A 24,454-nucleotide genomic window follows, 5' to 3' on the forward strand; every position below is an offset into this window, starting at 1 on the left:
TTATAGTGTTTAAGGACTATTATTGGCTGAATTTGTACCCTGCCAAAATTCATCTATTGAAGACATAACCCCTAATAGAATGTGACTATATCTGGAGGTAGTCTTTAGCAGATGGTAGATATATAAAAAGGGGTGGAAAGAAATGTGAAAAAAAAAGAATTGAAATATATTTGGTATATGTACCAATTCCCTACAGTGAATGTAATCATTATGTACTTCAAACTTGTACTAATAAAAGTTAAAAAAAAAAAGGTTAAAGTCTTAAGGCTCTAATCTGACAGGACTTTGAGAAGATGAATCTTTCTCTCTCTCTCTGTGTCTCTCTCTCTTTCTCTCTTTCATTCTCCATATCATGCAGAAGGTAGCCATCAAGGAGCCAGGAGGACAATTCTCAAAGAAATCAAACTGGTGGCACCTTGATCTTGGGCTTCTCAGCCATCAAAACTATGACGAAAGAAATTTTTGTTGTTTACATTACCAGTCTATAGAATTTTTAAATGTAGCCCAAGTTCAATAAACCAAGAATTAGATTTTTGTTTGATAAAGTGGATCTAAATCTAAACTATGTACCAATTAACTCTATATCTCAGTTTTCCTGTTTGTACAAAGGTATAAATTCAACCCTAAAATCCATTTTCAGAAATAAAGATTGAAGTATATATAAATCAGTTATGTAATTAAATGATAACTTAATATTTTGTATTTCATTTATTTAAACAAATTGGTTAACAAATCATAGACTTTCATAATTTAAAGGGAACTTAATACATTTTAAATGCTAATTAATAATAGGCAGTTCAAATATATGTGATTTGATCTTGAACTTCAAGGTTGTATGACTGAATAACTAATTTTGCAAGATTATTTTACCACTTTGAATACACTATGTAGCATTCACTTAAAAATTTAAATATATGATCTTACTGTGCCAGAGACCCCTGGAGGCAGATTCCAGTACCCACCTGCCCAGTGTGCGACGCAGGCCTGAGAAAAAGAATACACTAAGAGACAGAACTAGGGGAGAAAGTGGGGTGCCGGGATGACTAGTGCTGGTGCAACCAACAAAGGCGCTGGACAGTCCCAAGCACTGACTTTTATTGGCAATCAGTTGGAGTAAAGGCAATGTGTGGTTTCTATGGAAATTAATTAAAACCAGGCTCATAAAGGACAAGACAAAGCATTCTTAAATTAGGAACAGAATAGACAAAATATATGATTGTAATTAGAACACTGTCCTTCTAGTCTCAAGGTTTCGTTGTGGGAACATAATTTGGGTGCAAGTTACTCTAACCTCAGCATGTAGGCTTCAGCCAGACTCACTTTTCAAAACAAGCCAATTGTGGGGTTAACTCTTAACACAACCAGCTTGTTAAGGTCCTCTGCATTACTGCTTGTATAAACCTACATACTAATATTAGTTTAAGTTAAGTTGCCCTCAGTACAGTATATGACAGTATAGAATAGGCAACCAGTAGTGTTCACAGAATTCATAGATAAATCTCTAATTATTTTAGCAACACTAAAAGTATTTATGATGGCCTGTCCCAGTGCACATTCATTCAATGACTCACTCAAAATTATTTGATCTTCATGTATGGCAAACTGGAAATACTAAACTAAACTAGAAAGAGTTTTATTCTTGAAAGCAGCTGACACTTCAAGACTTCAGTAAAGGTCTCACCTTTTTCACACAGTCTTCATTTACTATTTTATTTATCCTTTCAGTGAATATATTTAAATATACACAATGTATTTAGAACTATTTTAGGAAGTGAACATACAACAGAGAACAAGACAACTGTATTGTACTTGCTTGCTTACTTCCTTATCTTTCTTACCTCTTGGGCATACTCACTACCAAGAAAAACTTTAGGAACACTGTAATAAATAGTGCAATTAGATAAAGAAATAGCATGATGTATGCCACACTCCATACCTGACCCCATAGCAGGCATTGTTAACTAATTAGGGCTGTTAACACTTACAAGTCTGAATGTGACAAAATTCTTTTAATCACAGTATTCACACAAGCTTTGACCAAAGAACTGCAGTTAAAAAAAAAAAAAGTTAGAATATCTATTCCAACCTCAGAGTAGAATGGAGAAGGGAAGAGACATGCTATAATGCCACGTCAACAAATACAGAAAAAAATGCACAAATCCAAAAGTCCATTTTGTAAAGATATCAATATAGGGAGGAAGCAGAGGACTGAATCAACTATTTCCAAAGATAATATATAGTCTTAGGAAAGATAAGACTAGCGGCTTTCTTTGTTGAAAGCATTCTCTAAATCTTTGCACATGCTAAGATCCAACTTTACCTAAGCAAAACAAACAAATGAACAAAATAAACAAAAAACAAAAAGCAAAAGTATCTATTACTAGGTGAAAGAGAAACTAACAGAGCTTTGGGTGGCCTGGGAGCTCCAAACATGAGTGATGTACAGTATTAACATAGGAGAAATAAATGTAACTCCCAATCTGCTAGATGTCAGATACACCAAGTTTGTTTTCCCCAAAGTTGAAGAATGAATTCTAAGGAACAAAACAGAGGTTAAGAGTAGGAAAATTTATTAGGGAATAAGAATGAGGAAGGAATAGATATGGGAAATAAGAATAGGGAATAAGAATGGGGAATAGAGATAGCTCCTGAGAGACAGGTGGGATCCTGAATGGGTTGCCAGTGATCCCACTTTTCTAAGAAAGTTTTATAGAGCAAAGCCACAAGTGGTGGGTACAACATGGGTAAAGTTATAATCTAATATTGATCCAATAATAGGAAGGGCATATGGATGAAACCAGTAACCTTGGTAGATAATCTATAGTATTAATCTTGTCTTTAATTTTAGTAATCTTAGTCTTAGTAGTCTTACTCTCAGTAGGTGGGAGAAGATGGCCCACCCCTAATGAGATGATGGTTTATTTATATGGGAAATCTCAAAAAGATGGTACCAATAATCTCAAGCTTCCTTATAGAAGTAGGTAAATTTGGCCATTGTAACTTTAATCTTCTTCAGATGTGCCTACAGCTAGTTTTTCATGTGTTCTCATCTTCTGCACTGATTTCCTCAAGGGCCTAACTCTGTCTAACTGTATAATATATTTCTACCTAACTTAACTGTCCATAACAGTATAAAGCAGAGCAGAAATTCCTTTCTTGCAATGCTTAGGCAACAAAGCTCTGCAAAAGAGAGTTGTCTGTAATAAACACAAGACATGTTTTTATCTGTCCCTACATTACAAGAGGAATAAATTAACATAAAATGACCCCTATCTAGCTAAATTCCCAATGGAACTGAGGTGAACTGACTTCAGTCTATGTGTATAACAGAGGAAAGGACAAATCCTATCTGAAAGAAACTAACATTGATCTCCCTCTCTGTACTTCTGGAATATAAAAATAAATATGAGACATCTAAATGTAAATGAAAATAAAAATAGAGTAAATCAGATTACATAAGGATAAATCCACAAATGTCACTGTAATAAACTGATAAATGCTTAAAATAACTAACAAGAATAATTTTTTGACTACTACCATGACTTTATCTTTTTAGTTTTTTTGTAGAATAATTTTAAAATAAAGAAGAAAAATGACGGACATAATGGGAAAAAGATAGAGCATATCCACATATAAATAAAATCATAAAAATCAAATGGAGCATTCTATAGCTGAAGAAATGCATATAAATTTAAAAGCTTGGTAATAGGCTTAATATCTGCTTGGACAGTAGTAAATAAACTATTAGTCAACATATAAAGAGGAAAATATTCAAATCAAAGCATGAAGAGATAAAGAAATGGAAAAAATAGAGCTGAATATTAATGAATATAGGGCAAATATTAATACTGAACATGAGCTAATGTGCATATAGTTGAAATCTCAGAAAAAAAGAAACAGACAACATATGAAAAGATGTGGATGAGAATTTTCCAAATTTTATTAAGACATTATCCAGAAAGCTAAGACTATCTATCATCCCAAGAAGTGGAAATGCAAAGAAAACCTATTTTCCAAATGTTATTAAATTGCTCAAAAATAAAGAGAAAGAAAAAGTAAAATAAAACAGAGAAAAAGGACACATCATCTTCAAAAAGAAAAAAGTCAGACAGGGTTGATCTTATAAAACAAACAACAGCAGACAAAGCCAATGGAATGGCATCTCTAAAGTAAGAGATAAAATTAAAACTGCTAGCCAAAGTATTATAGCTAGTGAAATTATTTTTCAAAATGTAGATGAATAGGGAAGGGTGAAGGGGATGAAGAGAGGGCAGGTGAATGGGGAAAAAATAGGAACCAAGATTCATCATGTAAAGGTACAAGATCCCAATGAGGAATGTAACTGTATTGTATACCTAAAATGTACCAATAAATTTAATGGAAGAAAAAGAAAAAAAAGTAAGTGAAATAAAGATATTTTCAGTCCCACCTTCAAAAATGTAAAAGCATTTGTTGAAATATTCACAAAATTTTTCAGGCTGAAGGAAAATCATGAGAGATGAAAACATGCAAAAAAATTAAGAACATTATAAAACTTAAATATGTAATGTAAAAGAATATTGATGACTTAAACAGTATTAATTATCACTTGGGGGGTAATAATGTATTACATATAAAACATAACACCAATAATAGTTCAATAATGGAAGTGGTAAATGAAATAAAAAATGCTATAAGATTTTTTAATTCTTCCAGACATGATAAAATGATTAACTATAATAAGTCAAAGACATAGGTTAAAATCACTAAGACTACTACTACAGAATAAAGTAAAAATGGTATTAACTGAAAACAAAATAAAAGACAAAATATAATAAAAATATTAAGTGATCTAAAGGAAAACAGAAAATAATTTTAAAATAGAGATGATTTTTTAAAAATAGCAACCAGGTACCATGTGTTGATTTGTATTTCTAGCTATATTTAACATAAATAGACTGAAGATTCAATAAAAATCAAATTTTATTAACCTGCCTTAAAACTCAAGCCCATCTATATACTGTTTACTAGAGGCACTTGACATAACTGAGTGGAGAAATACAGTATGGAAAAAATGTACTAAGCATATATTAACAATAGAAACCTATTCTTATTATATTAATATCAGATAAAACAGGGATAGAACTAGGATAGAACAAGCAAGTATAAGTATGTCAGGCACTTAAAAGAGAAAAATACGTGGTTTCTAAAAGGTGAGCCATCTAAGGCACAAAACAGTAATTTATTTTCATATTTCTGCCAGTACACAGGAAAAAACAGAGTTTTTCCTTAAATTTGGCTCTAGTTCGGGACCTCAGACAAGAGTTATTACTAAACATAAAAATGAATGATTCATGATGATAAAATGGTCATAATCTTAAATTTGTATGTGCCTAAAATATGAACTTCCAAATATATTAATTAAAACCTGACATAGCTTAAACATCTACATACTCAGTAAAATCCACAATCATTAATGGATAATTTTAAATACCACAGTCAGTAACAAATAGAACTCACCTTGCAACAAAAGAATTAGATGCATAAGTTTTAAATAACATCCAAATATTTTCAAAAATTTACGTCCAGCAGAATACACATTTTTTTTACAGTCATGGAATATTTACCAAAATAGAACACACTCTAGACAATAAGGAAAGTCTAAATATATCAGCAGATTAAAATCACATAGGATATGTTGTCCAATTTAAAAGAATTATAGTAAAAATAATAAAAATGACAGAGAATCCTCAAATGCTTGCAAATTAAGCAGCATACTTCTAAATAACCAATATTTAAAAGAATAGAAATAATATCATAAAACTAATACATTAAAATAAATTAAATAGACATAAAATGAGGTTCAAATATATAGTATATTGATCCAAAGTTATGTTAATAACTAATTCAATACTATCTGTCCTAACCCTTGATTTTAATTAACATTGGCATAGTGATAGTTGCATACCACAATAGAAATGAATTTCATTTTTGTTATAGCTCCATAGTATTTCACTATTTGGTAGAATATAAATTATTAATGAGCTTATTTCCAGCCATTTTGAGAGAAAGATTCCTACTATGTGCAATGAAGACGTATTAGCTACTTTCCCATCACTGGGAAACAATATACCCAATACCCATAACTTCAAGTAGAAGTTTATTTGGCTCACAGTTTTCAGTGGGTTCAGTCCATGAACCCAACAAGGCAGAAGCAGCATGATGCTTTTGGCATAGAACAGCTGCTCACCTTTGCATCAAGGAAGCATAGAGAAAAGAGAAAATACATCCTTCCAGGTCACACTCTCAGAAGCACTCATCAAGATCTGCTTACAGTATTCCATGGCTTCTTTATCTGACACTTCCAAATCTCTCCAAACTCCTCTAGCTAATCAGTCCGAAAGGCTTCTGAACCACATAGTCAGGTGCAGTCATAGCAAAGATACTACTTCTCTGGTATGAGTTTTTTGTATTAGTTATTTTCTCAGAATGGGGACATTATACCCAAAACCCATGGCTTAAAGGAAGAAGAGTTCATTTGGCTCAGTTTTCAGTGAATTCAGCCCATGCTTGGCCGGCTGCCAGGTAGAAATGGCATGGGAGAAGGGTGGGGAGCAGAAGAGCTGCTCACTCGTAGCAGCCAGGAATCAGAGAGGGAAAGAAGGAGCAGGAGAAAAAAAATACTCTTTTAGATCAAGCCCCCAGTGACCCACTCTTCTGGTCTGACCCCTCTTGGGGGACTATTTTAGTTCTTCTCTTGATCTTAGCCAAAAGGCTGAGAAGCGATGAATATTTTAGTTCTTAACCATAACAGATATGTATTACAATAATTTTGTCATAATAACTAAATCTTGAAAGTAGCCTATACATCTATCAACAGATGAGTGGTAAAGAATAGGTGGTATTTACACACAATGGAGTACTACTCTGCCATAAAGAAAAACTTGAGTCCCTTGTACAAAAAGGGATGCACTTTGAGACTTATCATGTTATGTGAAATAAATCAGACACAATATTAAATATCCCATGTTTTTTCTTATATGAAAAACCCCAAATATAAATAAAGAACTAAGTACAATATAGATAATAAAGAGTAGGGAGATAGATCTTTCTCTAGAAGGGGAAAGGATCAAGAGAAACAGGGAGGGGGGAGAAGGGAGAGAAAAGGGATCAAAAAAGAGTTAAAGATATGTTATATGCATATACCAAGCCCCCACAAGGAATGTAAACACTATGTACAGCAAACATGTACTAATAAAAATTTTTTAAATATAATGTAGACTCCTAGAAGTAGAATGTCCAGAATTTGTGGTGTTATTCCCTGAAGTTGTCATACATAGATTTTTTTTTTGTTTTTCTAGTCAAATTTATTGAGGCATAATTTACATACAATAAAATATATCAACTTTGAAGGTATAATCTGATGAGTTTGTCATAGTCACACACAACATACACACACACACACAAACCCTTTTATGACATAACCACAGCTGAGATAAAGGACATCTGCATTACCACAAAAGTTCTACTGTCTTGCTGTGCTAACACTGTGTATCAGATTTTTCTTTTCTAGGATTTCCTAAAAATGAATCAGAGTATAAACTCTTTTGTACCTGGTTTGTTTCACTCAACTCAGTATCTTCCTGTGGACATGTTTAATACCCCTTGTGCATAATTGTACAATAAAATTATTTAGTCAACCATTAATGGACATATGATTGCTTTCAGTTTAGGGCTACTATAAAAAATAAAACTTACTGCATATATTCCATTTTGTGTGTGAGTGGTACTGGGTATTGAACCCTGACCTTACTGAGCTACATCCTCAGCCTTTTTTACAAATTTTTTGTTCTGAGATAGGGTCTCGCTAAGTCACTGCATGTATTCTTATGCATGTTTGCTGATATGTTATTTATTTTTCCTGGTTAAGTACTAAGTAGAATTGCTAGATCATATGGTGAGTATATGTATAACCTTATTTTAAAAAGTGTCAAACTATTTTTGCAGAGTTAATATGAGATTTTACACTACCTTCAGTCAGTAATTTATAGGAGCGCCAGTTGCTCCAAATCTGTACCAACACTTAGTAACATGTAAATTTGAGCCATTGTAGTGATTTGCAGTGGTTTTAATTTGTATGTCCCTGATAATTTGTATGTCCATGCATTTATTAACAATTTGTACTTCTTTTCCAAAGTGTCTGTTAAAATCTTATGACAGTATTTAAGTAGCTATCTTTGGTCATATTATTTAGTTGTATGAGGTATTCACATACTCTAGATGCAAGTCCTTTGTCAGATATATGTATTGTGAAAGTTTTCTGTTTGTTATTTTTTTCATTTCTCTGAGTAGACCTTTTTAAAGATGATATTCTATTTACCAAGGTTTGATGGTTCATTATTTCTATACCTTAATCAGGAAATCTGACTCAAGTTATAGATATTTTCTCTAGTTCTTACTTCCATAAATTCTACAATTTTAGCTTTTACATTTAGATCCACCAATGATTTCAAGTTAATTTTTGTATGTATAGTATGAGGTAGAAGTATCCACCTATTTGAATATTTCTTGAATAGATTTCTGCTGTTTCGCATAGTTCTCACCTTTCCAGAGCCTTTTTCTGAAATGTCAGCTTCCGCACACCCCTTAACTCTGATATCTGTCCCTTCAATTTATTTAGGGCACTGTGCTCTCCTTGAGATTTCCTTCTCTACAGTGAGGCCTTAAATTATTCTTCTGAGTGGAAATTCAAAATTACTATAGATCTTATATTATTTTTCCTTTTTCTCAGTTCACAGTCCTTCTGTATTTTTCAAGGTCTGAAATTGTTGTTTCATGTTTTTTTTGTCCAATTTTCCACATCTTTGTGGAAAACTGACTGAATTGTGACTACACTTATGCAGTTATAATGCACTTATAATTTAATCAATATTACCCTTTCAAAAGGTCCTTCACAAATAGGCCTATAGTAGTAGTGGCAAACCTATGGTATGCACGTTATTGTGCTTTTAAGACAAAAGATGTTAATGTTGATTTTGTTTTTTTCAACTAAAACCTCAGTATTCAGGTTTAATGTATTGTTGGGACTTTGAGATAAGTAGGTTTTGGGCTGCAGTTTGGCACTTATCCCTAAAAGGCTCGCTATCACTGGCCTACAGTGAACAAGTGTAAACACACCCACCCCCACCAGCTCTAGTTATCATTTAAATATTTTTTCCTGTCAGATACTGTGTAATTTTCTAAGACTGATATAACAAAGCACCACAAACAGGATGAGTTGATACAACAGAAATTTATTATCTCATGGCTCTGGAGACTACAAATCCAAATTTTGTGTAAGAGAGGCATGTTCACTTTGAAACCTGTAGGGAAATTTTTCTTTGTCTCTTCCTAGGTTCTGCTGGTTTGCTGACAGTCTTGGCCTTCTTTGGCTTGCTGGTCTTAACTCATATTTCTACCTTTGTAATCACATAACATTTTCCTTGTGTTTTTCTGTTTTCTTATGGAGACATCAATAATATTGGGTTAAGAGAGACCACTTTTATTTGAGTATGACCTCATATTATCTGATTACATGTGTAAATTAACTGATTTCCAAATAGGATCACATTCTGAAATAGTAGATGTTAGAATTTCAACTTTTTTTTTGGCTTCCTAAGCAAAAAACATACAAACAAAGAAAAACTTAGTCTTTCAAGAAAGAAAAAAAACTAATTCAATCAAATATCCATATACAACTAACAAGTTTAAAACATAGAGATAAATCTCCAACAACAAAACTTTTGGGAATACAGTTTAGGATTGTAGTCCAGGACACAAATGCATATAGGCTGAATGGGCTCCTGTAGGTCCAGAGAATGAAAGAATGGTTGACAGCTTCATTAGGACAGTTAAATCTATGAAAATTATTATGAAAGAGAATTCACTGGGGCTTTCAGTGCTTGCAGGAGCTGGCAACTCTGATGCAATATTAGTATAGTCTTCACATGACACTTGGCAGTTCTATCATCAATTGTTAACTAAAAAAAGTCTTAAAAATATGTCAAGCTGTTTCATTGGATTGGTTCTCTGAGAGAGATCCTGGAGCAAGTGTCATTAGCCTGAGTGCTTTCTTCTCTTTTCTATGATCCCAGATTCTGTTTCAGTGGGAAATAACAGGCATAACTTAATTTTGCATTAAAAAATTTCAAAACATATCATGTATCATCAAATACAAACTGAAAAATCGTGGACTTTTTTTTAAACTCCAAGTTGTAGACTTTGAGAATGGCAAAATAATAAATTTGTGTTAGTTGCCAGTATATTTCCAGCAGTTTGTTAAGGCAGCAATAGAAAGCTAATATAACCTATTTATTCAATCTTAATTTTTCCCCAAGGTTAAAGACCTTCCATTCTGAGAACATATAATTTCTAGCTATTTCTTGAACAAATGAGGATTATATTACCAACGAGGAAGGGTGGGTTGCAAGGAGAATAGCAATGAGCAGTGCCTGGCACAAATGACTAATCTTCTTGATCTGATCTACATCTCCAGTCCTGCCTCTCAGATTTCTACCCCATGATTCATGACTGTGAGTTCCTAATCTAAGAGATGTGTCTTAGATACTTTCCTCGTTGCTGAGACACAATGCTGGACATCCACAACTTAAAGAAGTTTATTTTGGTTCACTTTGTAGAGGTTTCAATCCATGGTTGGGCGGCTGCAAGGCAGGAGGTTTTGGAAGAGGGGAATAGTGGAGGAGAAGCTGTTCCCATCATGGCAGCTGCAGGGAAACAGAGCGTGTCAAGGGAGGAGCTGGGAAAGGAGATATACCTTCCAGGTCATGCCCACAATGACCTGCCTCTTCCAACGGGGCCTTACATCCTAAGAGCAAGTCAGCTACAATGCCCCTATAATTCAATCATCTTCCAAATGCCTCACTTATGATCATATGAAGCTTCAGGGGAACATCTAGATACAAACCATAACAAATGGTCTTCTGCTCCTGTGCTCTTAGTAATTGAATACCCATCGCTTCTCGGCCTTTTGGCTAAGATCAAGTGTAGTAATTGAATACCCATAGCCCACTGCTTCTCATTGTGTCATTAGCCTATGTCTTGACTGTTAGTCTTCAAAACACTGCTCAGACATATTCTCTTCCAGCAAACCTTCTCTTCAAGTTAAAAGTATAGCCTTTCTTCAATTCTGTTTCTGCCTTCTGTCTTTAATGAAATTATGACATATCAAATTGTGTGTCCTATCAAATTGTGTGTTGACCATTCTCTCCTTTTTGGTTTTGTGAGTGGCTATCACTGTTTGGCACATAGTAACTGCTCAGCATTTGTTAAAACTATAATTACACCTAACAGCATTCATGAATTCTTTGCTCAAATTACGAATTATTCACATTTTTACTGAATTGTACTCACTATAGACATATACTTTTCATATTTCACATATTTTTAAACACAAAGTAGAATATTATAATGAATCTTCATTAGCCAAAATTCAGATCCAATGATCATCAACATTTACATATTTTTAAAATTAGGAGTGCTCGCTTCGGCAGCACATATACTAAAATTGGAACGATACAGAGAAGATTAGCATGGCCCCTGTTCAAGGATGACACGCAAATTTGTGAAGCATTCCATATTTTTAAAAGCACCAGCATCCAATAAAACTGCTTTTTGTGCACTAAAAAATAAATAAATAAATAAATAAAATAAAATTAGGAAATCTAACAGAAGTTTGTTCCCACACCAAGTTGATCTGTTGTCATCAGGGATTTATATTAAGACGTGGATGAAGATTCAAGCCTGTAGGATCTTAATTTTCATGAATTTTAACAGCAATAAAGAAAAAAGCACTCTCAAAAAGAGCCATAAACTGCTACAAGTAACCACAAAGTAAGAAAATTGGGTTTTATTATAGACTAAACACTGAAAAACGTTTTACAAATGTCCTAAATGGCCAATACATGTTATAGGACCTGTCTATAAAGGCAATTCTGGCCCCTTATGACTTAATTCAAGAGAAATTTGAGGGGTTTGTTTTGCTTTTTAATGATCCCCTTTGGTGTTAGAAACAGAAAAAAAAGCTTGTCCCTGTATTCTTGCTAAATTGTACTGATTGAAGATTACAGTAATTTTAATTTATTTATCTCAAAACAAAAGCAGAGGCCTAAAGATCTGTTGAGATTTCAGGGTTTCTTCCAACACAAGGAGGAGGAACACCAGACCGGACCTCCCTCTAGACCTGTACTGTGGCAAGGGGTCTTCTGGGGAGGCTGACGGGAATTGGGCCGGGGTGGGGCGGGTGTTGAGAAACTCTGTGCTCTAAATCATAAGCAAAGGAGCACGTTTTAAATGGGAGAATGAAAGAACAAAGGCTCATACTGTATCTGATTATGGAAAGAACCAAAGAAAGCAATATCCTGAGGGTACCCACCCTCCCACTACTCCCTCAATGGGGTAGGCAAAGGCCAGAACTACACTTCCCAGAATGCAAAGCGCAGGAGCGGGCTGATGTGAATTATTACCTCAAATTGGCTCGGGTGTTTTCAGGTTTGATTATACACTGTAAACTCCAGTCCTGCCGTGACTGGCTCCCGCCTCAGCCTAATTGGTTCTGTAGCCTGTTCGTGGGAAGGCGGCTCTTGTTGAAACTGGCAGTTGTTGAATGGAGGCGCTCGGCTGACTGCCCAGCCTCTCGGTAGTTGAAGTCCGTGCTGTGATTGGAGAGGTAGCGTCTAGGGCTACATTAGAGCCACCGGACTACATTTCCCAGGGGAAGGCGGGGCGGCTGGCGGTGTGGGGGCGGAGTCTTGCGTAGTGTACAGTCATCCTGAGCCCCTCAAGCCGGGACTGTAATGGCCGGAGAGATGACGATCTTAGGTCAGTGCCCACCGGGTCCCTGTTCTCTTTCGCCGTGGCGGGCGTCGAGGAGGTGGGGAGGCCAGAGTGGGCGGGGTGGTTGTTTCACCTCCTGGATCCGTATGACGCAGCAGGAGGAGAGTTGGAAAGGTGACTTTCAGAGGGTCTGGTGATGTTCGCCGCAGGTGGGGGCGCTGCTTTAAGGGGTGGGCCTGGATAGGCCCTGATGAGGGAACTCGCTGTGTCTGTCTTAGCGCCTTCGAACTGAGGTATATGTTCTTTCCAACCCGAACTCAGCTTAGAATTACTGGCTGAAGTCGGACCTCTGGAAGGTTCCCAAGACCCCTTTTGTAGAGGACTGGGGAGGCACAGCATCAGCATCCGGAGCTGTAGACTCCTAGGATTTTGAGTTTGAGGAGATTCAGGCTCCGGTACCCTTTCCACCAAGTAGGGTTGGGAATTACCTTCCCTGTCTAAAAGTGATGAAATGCATCTGGTGCAAGAGGAAAGTGCGATTGACACTAGGTTTCATTTCTTTGAGTGAGTTGCTGAGGATGAGCTGACAGTAGTAATACAGTCCTGCAGACTGATGTTTAGGGTGTATGTAAGGTGCGTGGAAGCAGGTGTGTAATACAACCTCCTGAAACTAAGAGTAATTTTAAATTTAGAGTGTTGTCTGTCTTCACTTAGGTTTGCAGTAGCCGTGCCATCGGTTCATATTCAGTTGTTTTTCCTCAATTAGTATTTGCTGAGCATCTGTTTTTCTGGCATAGAGGATACAGCAGTGAGCCAAACTTGTCTCCAAGGAGCTTGCGAATGTGTGGCCATCAGAGTTGCCCACTCTAATACTTCTCCCCTTGCGGGAGGTGTGGCCTTTCTTCATGTTTAAATGCGTAAAAAATTAGCTATACTTTGTTATAAAGTGACAGTTTAATACCTAAGCAACACAGTTTTTCCATTTGCAAGGGAAAAGGAGTTAACGAAGATAATTTTTAGCTTTACAATAACAAAGCTTTTGATGTGAGAATTTCAATAATGGAGTTCCTTTTTAATAATGATAATTAAAGAGGTTTAGAAAACTATAAAATCTAAATATCAATTGATCAAATAATTCGACCATATCCGGCTCTTGTTTCAGATGGTTTTCCCTGTCACTAATCAGCAGTATTATTACGGAAATAGTATACATTTTATTTCTTTATTCTCTTGTTAGTGAACTACATAAACATACAGGGGCTTTTTGTCTTGTCATTACTTAATTTTTAATTATAGCCAGTTTACATTGTGAAAACTTGATGTATGAGAGAAGTGTTATTAGTCCTGTAAAATAAAATATTTTGAGATTTATATTATTGGCCTTATTTCACAAAGTAATATTAAGAGGTTTTTGCTAAAGTTACTTAGGGTATCATAGTTGTCTGATAAAACATGTCTTTTAATTTGCTTATTTTCAGGTTCAGCTGTTTTAACTCTCCTGTTGGCTGGCTATTTGGCACAACAGTATTTACCATTGCCCACTCCTAAAGTGATTGGGATTGACCTAGGCACCACATATTGTTCCGTTGGAGTGTTTTTTCCTGGCACAGGAAAAGTGAAGGTGATTCCAGATGAAAGTGGGCATATCAGCATACCCAGCATGGTGTCCTTTACCGACCATGATGTGTATGTGGGATATGAGAGCTTAGAGCTGGCAGATTCCGATCCTCAAAACACAATATATGATGCCAAAAGATTCATAGGTAAGATTTTCACTCCTGAAGAGCTCGAGGCTGAAGTTGGCAGATACCCATTTAAGGTAAGAGATTAATGTAAAATCCTGCTTAATGTCTATTGTACCTGTTTCAATTATTGTTTTAATATCACATTACAAAACATTCTGTCTCAACTGGCTTAATCTCCTTGGAAGTTATATTAGTTCACTTTAGAACTTCCACATCAGCTCCAGGGTGAGCTAATTCATTGACTCCCCAGTGCTGTCAAGGACTTAAGGCCTTACCATATGCTTGCTCTGCCATCCTCAGAATGTCTTCTTAGTTTTTTCCAGGTAGCAGGAAGGTTCATGAAACATCATGTACTTACTATAGATAGGTAATGTATGTGTGTGTGTGTGTGTATACATGTTTATATACATATAAAAAGCTCATACTAGACATGGTGTTTTCTGACTTATTTAAAACTCATCAATATGTCATATACAATTAGGAAGTTTGCATCATCTGTAATGATTGTATGAAATAACTATTCTTGTATTTAATGATTAGTCCCCTATCAATGTACAATTTCTTATTTTCCTGATATCACAATAATGTTGGAAGTTGGGCAAGTATTCAGTATGCACTTCTAGGTTTGTTACTTTGTTCTCTTTTAGCTTCTTTCTTAGGAGTCTCATAATCTTCATTGTAATGACAAAATAATCTAAAGCTATATATGTCCTCTAAATTACAACTTTGGGTATGTTACTGATCTAAGAGTTATTTTATGTTACAGTTTTTAAGTGATCTGATTGTTTCATTGTTTTTGATGGTACTGGTATCTTTGTAAGTTTTTATTAATAATGTCTTTGTAGCTTGGTTTTATTTTTCCCAGCCTGGTGAAATAACTTTGTAGAAAATAAGATTTTCTTGATTGAAACCTATTTATAAGGTTTTGAAGGGCCGGGGATTTAGCCCAGTGGCACTTGCTTCGAAAATGCAAGAGTTTGATCCCCTGTACCGGAAAAAACCCCCACAAAAACCAAAAAAACCAAATACTGTAAGGTTTGAAATGATGGGTGAAAAATTCTTTGATTCCTTAGATTGATTCTCTATACTATTTCTGTTAATAATTTGTTGATAAAACTAAGATAGTGTGTTTTAGAGTTAATCTAGCTTTTAAAAGAAAACCAGCATTAGCCAGGATAATGAGTTAATGTACCATACATACTTTAATGGAATTAAGAAGGTAAGTGATATTTACTTCTTGGATAAGAACATAATAAAGTACTAAAATTTTTCTTTTAGATAACTGTTAGCAGGGTCAGGGATTTAGCTCAGTGGTTCCACCTCCTGCCTAGATAGCTATCAGTTTTGGAAACAAATTAATTGGGAAAAAAGAAAAAGAGAAGATCCTAAATTACAATCATGGTTGAGCAACTGTTATCCCTTACATATTAGTCTACCTTTATCTGTGATTTTGCATTTTACAGTTTTACTTTCTCTTGTCCAAAAATATTAAATGTAAAATTCCAGAAATAAATCATTTATAAATTTTAAATTGCACACCATTCCCAGTAGCAGAATGAAATCTCTACCATCCTATTCAGTCCCACCTAGATTGTATCATTCTTCTCTCTGTTGTGTATGCTACCCACCCACTAGACACTTAGTAGTAGCCATCTTGGTTATCAGATGAGATATCCATTCGGTTGTATTCAAATAACCCTTATTTTACTTAATGACCACAAAATGCAAGAGTGAACTATAAAGGGAATGGAAACAGTGTAGCAAAATACAGTGGGAATTTGGTGATGTGATAGAGAACAAGAAGTTGGCTAGTGTGACCAGTGCACAGTCATGAAGTCACAGAGATCCAGGAAAGGTATTATGATACTTGGAAAAGGTCTTTTGGCAATTTAGAAATGCCATAAAATGCCTTTTTAAGTGAAAAGTTATCCATTGAGAATCTTAGTATATTTCCCCTGCAGATAAAGCAAGGCGTTCTTTCATTCATTAAACAAATATGTACTGAGAATATTCTGTGTTGTATACTTGGTAGTGAATTTTATTGTACTCTTGAAAACTGTAATGTAAATTAATTTTGTACATTTTTAAGTAACATTTAATAAGCTCTAGTCTTAGCAAATGTACTGGATAGATTATAGTAAATGGTATAACTTTTTAAGATAAAATAAATTTTAATTAAGTTAATGTATGTATGTAACTATATATGTATGTATGTATATGCACACTTTTTTTTAAAATATTCTTCACAGGTGTTAAACAAAGATGGAATGGCTGAATTTTCTGTGACAAGTAATGAGACCATCACCGTTTCCCCAGAATATGTTGGCTCTCGACTGTTGTTGAAATTAAAGCAAATGGCCGAGGAATATCTTGGAATGCCAGTTGCTAATGCTGTAATTTCTGTACCAGCAGAATTTGACCTAAAACAGAGAAATTCAACTGTTGAAGCTGCTAACCTTGCAGGTGACAGCACCCTTGCCTGAGTTGTACTTTTCTCAAATTTTTATGTAGTTTGAAAGTCTTATGTGACAGTTTTATCACTTTGTAAATCACAGCTGTAGGCACATAAACTATGTAGTAGGTAAATTAGGTAAATTTTTATATAGCTTTATACAAGATAATTGTGAAAGCTCTTAACAATTTATGTATTTCAGAAGAGCCTGTCAGACACATGACAAAGGCTGAGAGAGAATACATGGACACATGTAGGAAGGGATTTTTTTTCTTCTGAAACTCAAGGTTAAAGTGAATATAATATTTTTTTAAAAATCTGAAGCGATTTATTCTGTTCAGCAAATATTGAGTGCCTTAGCAAATAACAGGTAAATCCTGTTCTTATGTAGCTCATATTTGAAGGGAAGCAGAATAAGCATAAAATAAACATAAAATCAAATTTAATGATTGGGTTCAATGTAGACCTTATGAGCAAATTTGATTCAGTTCTCATCCATTTGGGTTTGCGACCAGAATTGCTGAAAGAGTGAAGTTCATGAAGTGAGGTACCACTGTATTGACATTTTGGGCAGGATAATTCTTTTTTGCAAGGAACTATCCTGTGCATTACCGTGTACTTTTCAGCATGTCTAGGCTCTGCTTGGTAGATACTAGCTGCATCCTTCCCCACCAAGGGATAATAATCAAAAATGCCTTCATTTATTGCCATGTCTCCTGGGAATAAAATCAGCTGTAGTTGAGAAACACCAATAAGATGTGTAAGGGGAAAATAGCATGATATACAAAAGAAGAGCAGGATAAAGGGATTGCTGGTGATGGTCAGGGATGAGGACTTTTAAGTTTTACTCTTTTCCTCAAGTTGGTCAGGTAAGTCTTTTTCAGAAAGACTTGACAGAAGCAAGGTACTTAGCCGTGGAGACACATGGAAGTGGACAATATAGGGAATGGAAACAGTGTAATAAAATACAGTGGGAATTTGGTGGTGTGATAGAGGATAGGAAGTTAGCTGGTGTGACCAATGCAGAGTTACGAAGTCACAGAGCTACAGAGAAAGATATTAAGAAGAGTTCTTTAAAGTTCAAATATTGTTATGACTCCTGAGAGATAATGTCATATTATTTTGAAGACCACTTTTTTAAGTGTAAAAGTTTAAAGCAAGAATTTTGTTCAAGGATCTTGATCTTTTAACTGTATAAGACAAAGTTATCTCTCACAGCAATTAGTTATCATTTATATTAATTAAAGCTTTATTGCTTATGTATTCCCAAGTAGAATACAAGTATTAGGAAAGGTTGAGGGATTTTGAAAATTAAATAGCATAGAGATAGATACTTCACTAAGCCTCAGGTTTTATTTCTTTATGTTGAAACTTTTTAGAATAATTTTAATGATACCATGGTATTTAACAGAACGTGTATCATTCCTGTTTCATTATTTCTATTAAGTTTGTGACTGCTTCTGGTACTCAGTGAATTTCATGTCATAAAAGAGAAACATCTTATGAAATTGAGGGAGATAGAATTTCTCAGCATTTTCTCATGAATTATTTTTTCCTCCAACCAATCTTATAGGACTAAAGATCTTGAGGGTAATAAATGAACCCACAGCAGCAGCTATGGCCTATGGTCTCCACAAGGCTGATGTTTTCCATGTCTTAGTAATAGACTTAGGAGGAGGAACTCTAGATGTGTCTTTACTGAATAAACAAGGAGGAATGTTTCTCACTCGAGCAATGTCTGGTAAGAAAACCGTAAGAATTAGAGGCTATAGCAGTGCTTTCCTTAAAATACCAATGTATAATATGTTTATTTTTTATTTTTTTCAGAACTATTTGACTTCATTTTATAATTTTCTGTATATGTTATTTGTGCCACTAATTTGTGTATATTTACAGAAGAAATTTAAGTTTCGAAAACAAAAATGACTGAATATCCCATAAATCAGATTAAACAGCCAGGTCTGGAGCACCTAGGGCTTTCATAGTGATGGTGAAAGAAACAGGGAAAAACATTCCTTTAAAATGAACTTTATTTGATCATATTTATAAAATAGGTACATTTAGAAAATCTAATTTAGTGTTTCCCAAGAAGCGGTAAGATTCTAAATCTTTTTCCTGTTTCAAGTTTTTGTTTGTTCAGGTTAGGTTAAGGTATTAAGACTATTTGAAAAATTGAGCTGTAAGTTATAGTTGAAACATCTACGTTTTTCTTTCTCTTAGCTGGACTCTTTCTCAACCCAAGTTGAATGCTGGAGAAGTATACTACTCTTTCTTTAAATCATCTTTTCTCTTTTTTAGCTCTTAGTCATGCAAGCAAAAAGAAGAAAAGAAAACTATACTGCTACTTTTTAGTTATAAAAAGCACTTTTTAGTGACATGTAGTATTTCTAAATAGCTACCCAATAAACCAGTCTGTGTTCTCAATATAAAAAGTTATCACTAGGTATTTCCTTTTATATCATTTAAAACTTTCAATCCTGTTGTACATTGTTTAAATATTAGATATTTGGGTGAAAATTATTTTAAGTCACTTTTTAATCGGTCTTTGTAAGAATAAAATCTTAATATATTAACAAGGAGCAGAATCTTTTTCTTTTTGGAGAAGGAGTCTCACTATGTAGCCCGGGCTGGCCTCAAACTCAAGTTCAAAGTGTTAGGATTATAGGCGTGTGCCACCATGCCTAATATATTAACAAGGAATTTGTTTTCTTAGAATATAATTTTTATACACATAAATATAAATACACACACACACATATATGAATGTACAAATTAATAAAACTTTTTATTTCTCACTTAGGAAACAATAAACTTGGAGGACAGGACTTCAATCAGAGGTTGCTTCAGTACTTATATAGACAGATCTATCAAACATATGGCTTCTTCCCCTCTAGGAAAGAGGAAATCCACAGATTAAGACAAGCTGCGGAAATGGTCAAATTAAATCTGACCCTTCATCAGTCTGCTCAGATATCAGTATTGCTAACTGTGGAGGAAAAAGACAGAAAGGAACCTCAGGATGGTAACACTAAACAGCCAAAGGACAAACTTACCCCATCAGATGGCTACCATCTGAACAGAGCATTTGGACCTGGCCTTTCTGAAAAGAAAAGTGGAGAAAATCAAGTTTTATTTGAAACAAAAATATCCCGGAAGCTCTTTGATGCCCTCAATGAAGATCTCTTTCAGAAAATCCTCATGCCCATTCAGCAAGTATTAAAAGAAGGCCACCTAGACAAGACTGAGATTGATGAGGTGGTTTTAGTTGGGGGTTCTACTCGCATTCCTCGAATCCGCCAAGTCATTCAAGAGTTCTTTGGGAAGGATCCCAACACATCTGTAGACCCTGACCTGGCAGTGGTGACAGGAGTGGCTATCCAAGCAGGGATTGATGGAGGCTCTTGGCCTCTGCAAGTCAGTGCTTTAGAAATTCCCAATAAGCATTTACAAAAAACCAACTTCAACTGAATTCTGGAGCAATGATGACTATTTGTGATCTTTTCCCTTAACAGACCACTTGCTCCAAAAAAGAAAATCTCTAAAGTGTCTCAGAGATTTACCTACAAGGTAACATTTACATGTAGGAAAATTTTACATAACATTTTGTTTTAGATTAGAAGAGACCAAATTGATCCTATTTGATTTTGGAGAGGTCTCATTCCAACAAGTACTTCAAAAATGTTGGAATTGAGGTAAAACTTTCCACAGGAACATAAGTAGCTGTATTTTCTGGATTCTGAAAATAGACAACCATATGTGTTTACCATTAAATAGTGCCAATTGTAAGATAGCCGGTTCTTACTAAATTGTATTAGTAAGACTTGGTAATTTCTTTACTTGCTTATCACATTTAACTTAATTTGGTCTGTACTTGAAGGACAGTGTTGATGACAAGTATTTACATGGGGAGGGAGATAGCAGTATTATTAAGATGCATGTATTACTTATTAGCTGGCATATACACATTTACTTTCACAAATTCAGTGTCCCATTAAGTGTCATGTTCTTGCAATCTATAGTCTCTGGATTATTTTAATTTATTTAAGACACAAGTTTATTTTGTTTCTAAAATTGCTACAGTTATTCAAATTTTCTATAGTAGATAATAGATATATCCAATTTATATTGTAGTTCCTTCATTTCCTATGCATCATTCTCTGGGTTTCCATGGTTCTGCCTGGTTAGAAAACAGTAGGGAATTATTAATTGCATTTTTAAAATGTACTATTATCATAATAAAGCCACCATTACTATCTCATTTTGTTATCCAAGACTTTTGCAAACACTGGTAAATAGAATTAATTCCTACTGTATTTTATGTTTTTATTTTGTTTATATTTTCAGTAAGCCCTAGGGACTATAGCACGCATGCATTTAACCTATCAAATGTTATTCAGTTTTACTGAGATTTTCCTCCATGTTTAGTTTTGAATGACCAAATTGAACCTATAAAGGTCTGGTATTTTATATTATTTTAAATAGTTGTACTAGTTTCATCCAAATGTTGAGTATGTGATGAGAGCAAGAAAATTATGAATACTGAAAATAATTCTAATGTGGAAGGCAATGTAGAAAATTTTTCTACAAATCAGCATTTATAGAAGTTGTGTTTGCTTTGTTTTGTTTCTTTCAAGATAAGCCACAAGGACCAAGAAAAAAAAAATACCAGTTCAATTGCCATGATTTGAAGATAACATTCTTTTTTCCTTCACTGATGTAGGCTTCATATTAATATTCAGAAGTTATATTCTGGTTACATTTTTTATTAATATAGAGTGTATCTATTTTATCCCTTGTTGAGTTTGAAAAGATAGTGAGTTTCCAGTCACTGAAGAATTAAGCAAATTTAATTCATCAACATCAAAACATTTCAGCTTCTCAAAATAAAAAGATAGTGTTAAAACTTTTTGCATATCTAAAAAGAAAAATACTCCTTAATGAAATTGCTGTTAAAACATAAACTTCAATCAAATACTTTTGTGTACAGAAAATGTGTTTAGTAGGGAAATAGGAAAATATAAAATATTGTTCTTAGAAATAATGGAGAAATGCCAAAGATGAATCCTTCACTGAAGTATGAAAATAATCAAGTATTCTCTTGGACTTTGTTTAAAATCCTTTAAGATTTTAGAATATCTTTGTGAAAGTCTTTGAGAAAAAAGTGTTGAATTTATCTCAAAAACGCCACATGAAGTATCAGCTTTAACCTAAAGCATTTTACGATTTGAAAAAAAGAAAAGCTTGAATTTCTCAGATATGTGATATGGTTCAAGGCAATCTGTTAACACTTTTAAAAGGAAACAATTTCCAAAACGGGACAGCTAATGTCCTACTAGAATTGGAATTTAAATAGCTTGTGTCTGAAAAACAGAATGGCAGTGTTGGAATTTGGGGACAATAGCTTAGCATATTCTCTAGAATAGTTATACCTTTAAAAACAGGAATTTATGTCTTCTGTTGTGTTTTAGGGAGCTGTATATATGTAATATTGATGTCAGTGTAGTTTATTTTAAAGGTAAGAATGCATTCTTAAAGGGGTTATGCATAACAATTTTTCATAAAATGAACTTTTTTGTTGCACATTTGGCTAGTGTTTTTTGAAGTATATAATTTTTAATATACTAAGTGATTAGAATATGTGAATGAGTAATTTATTTTGTGTGAGCAGTGTGTTGGTACTATGTTTTCACTCAAACCACTAACCCACAGGTATTACTGTGTGTAACATGTAGTGAACATAACAATTACTGTACAGAACAGATTGTGCCTCTTAAATCTGTATATATAGGTAATTCATATTGGAATGTAAATAAATACCATTTTGCAGTTTTTTTAAACAGTGTATTTTATTTTTCATTCAGGACTAGGCTAGTGTATGTTTTGGAAGTATGTAAAAACAGATGTGGGGATAGAGTTGATCTGATGCTAGTGGCTCTCAACCTCAGTAGTTTTTGCTTAATTCCAGAAATGTACATTTTTCTGCATCCTATCTCTGAGATTTCTGACATATTTTCTACTTACTAATTTAAAAGAAACAATGCCTACATCAGAGAAACAGTATCTTAAAATTCTGAATACCAGTTCATGACTTCTGACTGTAATAGAACCAAGAGTTAAACTTATTTATATATTTAGTAAATGATGCTTCTTAACAAGACTACTGTAACTCTGTTAGATGTTTAATACTTAATTTTCTAATAGTTTGTGTTTTCTTTGGAGAAAAATACAATTTGCTTTTAAATCTGTTTTATTAATCTTTTTCAAGTGAGCACTTGTAGAATATAGACTTGATCTCCTTCAGGATGACTTCTTGCAATTTCTTGTTATTTGGAGTACTTTGGTGAAGGACTCAAATATATGATGTAATATAGTGATACTTTCAAATTTAATAAATACACAATGTCTCATTGAGGTAGGCAGCCTTTAGTATGGCTCCCAGTAATGCCCACATCCTGGTATAGGCCTTTGGATAATCCTCTTGCCTTGAATTTGGGGAAGACAATGATTCACTGCTAATGAAAAATGTGGCAGAAGTACTGGAATGTCACTTCCAAAATTAAATAAGGACTGGCTTCTGTCTTGGATTCATCCCTTTCTTGGAGCCCACCTGCCCTTAGCTTAAGAGAGGTGTGCCCCCATGAATAGGTTAATACCATTCTCTCTCACTCTCGCTCTCTCTCTCTCATTCTCTAACCCTTCTGCCTTCCACAATGAGGTAGATGACATGCAACATTCCTTCCTCTAAAACCACGACCAAAATAAATTTATTTTATTATCACTTAGTCGGTCTGGTACTCTATTACAGCAACACAAAATGGACTAAGAGCTAAAACATCTTTTAACTGGTATTTATGAAATATCTAGAACCCTTTCTTAATGGAGTCAAAAAATATGGACCAAAAGTTCAAAAACTGTAAAGCTAAGACATTTCAAATAGTTTATATTTTAGTAAGAGGAGACTTTAGATAGTATAGGGATTTAAAGTTAAGGCAATTTCATAAACACAGGAAATGAAGCGAAGTTTTATGTATAAGATTAAAGAGAAAGAAGAAAGACAAAAATTGGTTCATGGGCCTTAACGAATATGTAAAAATAGTTTATTAAAATCATCTTGAACGGAAAATGCTACTACACTTTGAACAGTTTGAATTTGAAGGGAATTCAGACACAATATTGCTTCTACTACATAAAACTATGAAATGAAAAATCCCTCCAAAATATAATTAGTGCTACAAATCAGTAATCTAAAATATATACTAGTTGATTCATATCGAGGTTGATGCAACAACAAAAAATGATATTCCATAGTTCCATAGAAAACTTTTTTTTTACTCAAAAGCAAATGGTAAAAATATAAAACATATTTAAATGAAGTAGATCACAAAACTCAGTTACTATGAAATTACCCCAAATATTTTCCTTTTATTTTCAAAAAGCAGCTCAATAT

General features: G+C 34.2%; 1 protein-coding gene and 1 non-coding gene across 3 annotated transcripts; both read left to right on the forward strand.

Annotated features, from left to right (window-relative positions):
- Positions 1-11,512: 11,512 nt before the first annotated feature.
- On the forward strand, positions 11,513-11,619 carry LOC147830387 (U6 spliceosomal RNA). The gene has a single exon (XR_015439385.1). It is a non-coding gene; the product is annotated as a U6 spliceosomal RNA (small nuclear RNA).
- Positions 11,620-12,740: 1,121 nt separating this feature from the next.
- Hspa13 (heat shock protein family A (Hsp70) member 13) lies at positions 12,741-22,844 on the forward strand. Of its 2 annotated transcripts, XM_004842200.4 has the most exons (5): positions 12,741-12,855; positions 14,289-14,629; positions 16,805-17,018; positions 18,581-18,748; positions 19,808-22,844. In XM_004842200.4, exons 1-5 carry the CDS (start codon positions 12,831-12,833, stop codon positions 20,473-20,475), a joined length of 1,416 nt encoding a protein of 471 aa, XP_004842257.1. In that variant the 5' UTR covers positions 12,741-12,830; the 3' UTR covers positions 20,476-22,844. The 2 variants fall into 2 exon arrangements, with proteins under 2 accessions (XP_004842257.1, XP_021111772.1); XM_021256113.2 differs by lacking the exon at positions 18,581-18,748.
- The last annotated feature ends 1,610 nt before the right edge of the window (positions 22,845-24,454 follow it).

The sequence above is a fragment of the Heterocephalus glaber genome, unplaced genomic scaffold, assembly GCF_053883595.1.
Source record: "Heterocephalus glaber isolate CG9 unplaced genomic scaffold, H.glaber_assembly_v1.0 deba00000122, whole genome shotgun sequence".
In the NCBI taxonomy this organism is placed as follows: domain Eukaryota; kingdom Metazoa; phylum Chordata; class Mammalia; order Rodentia; family Bathyergidae; genus Heterocephalus; species Heterocephalus glaber.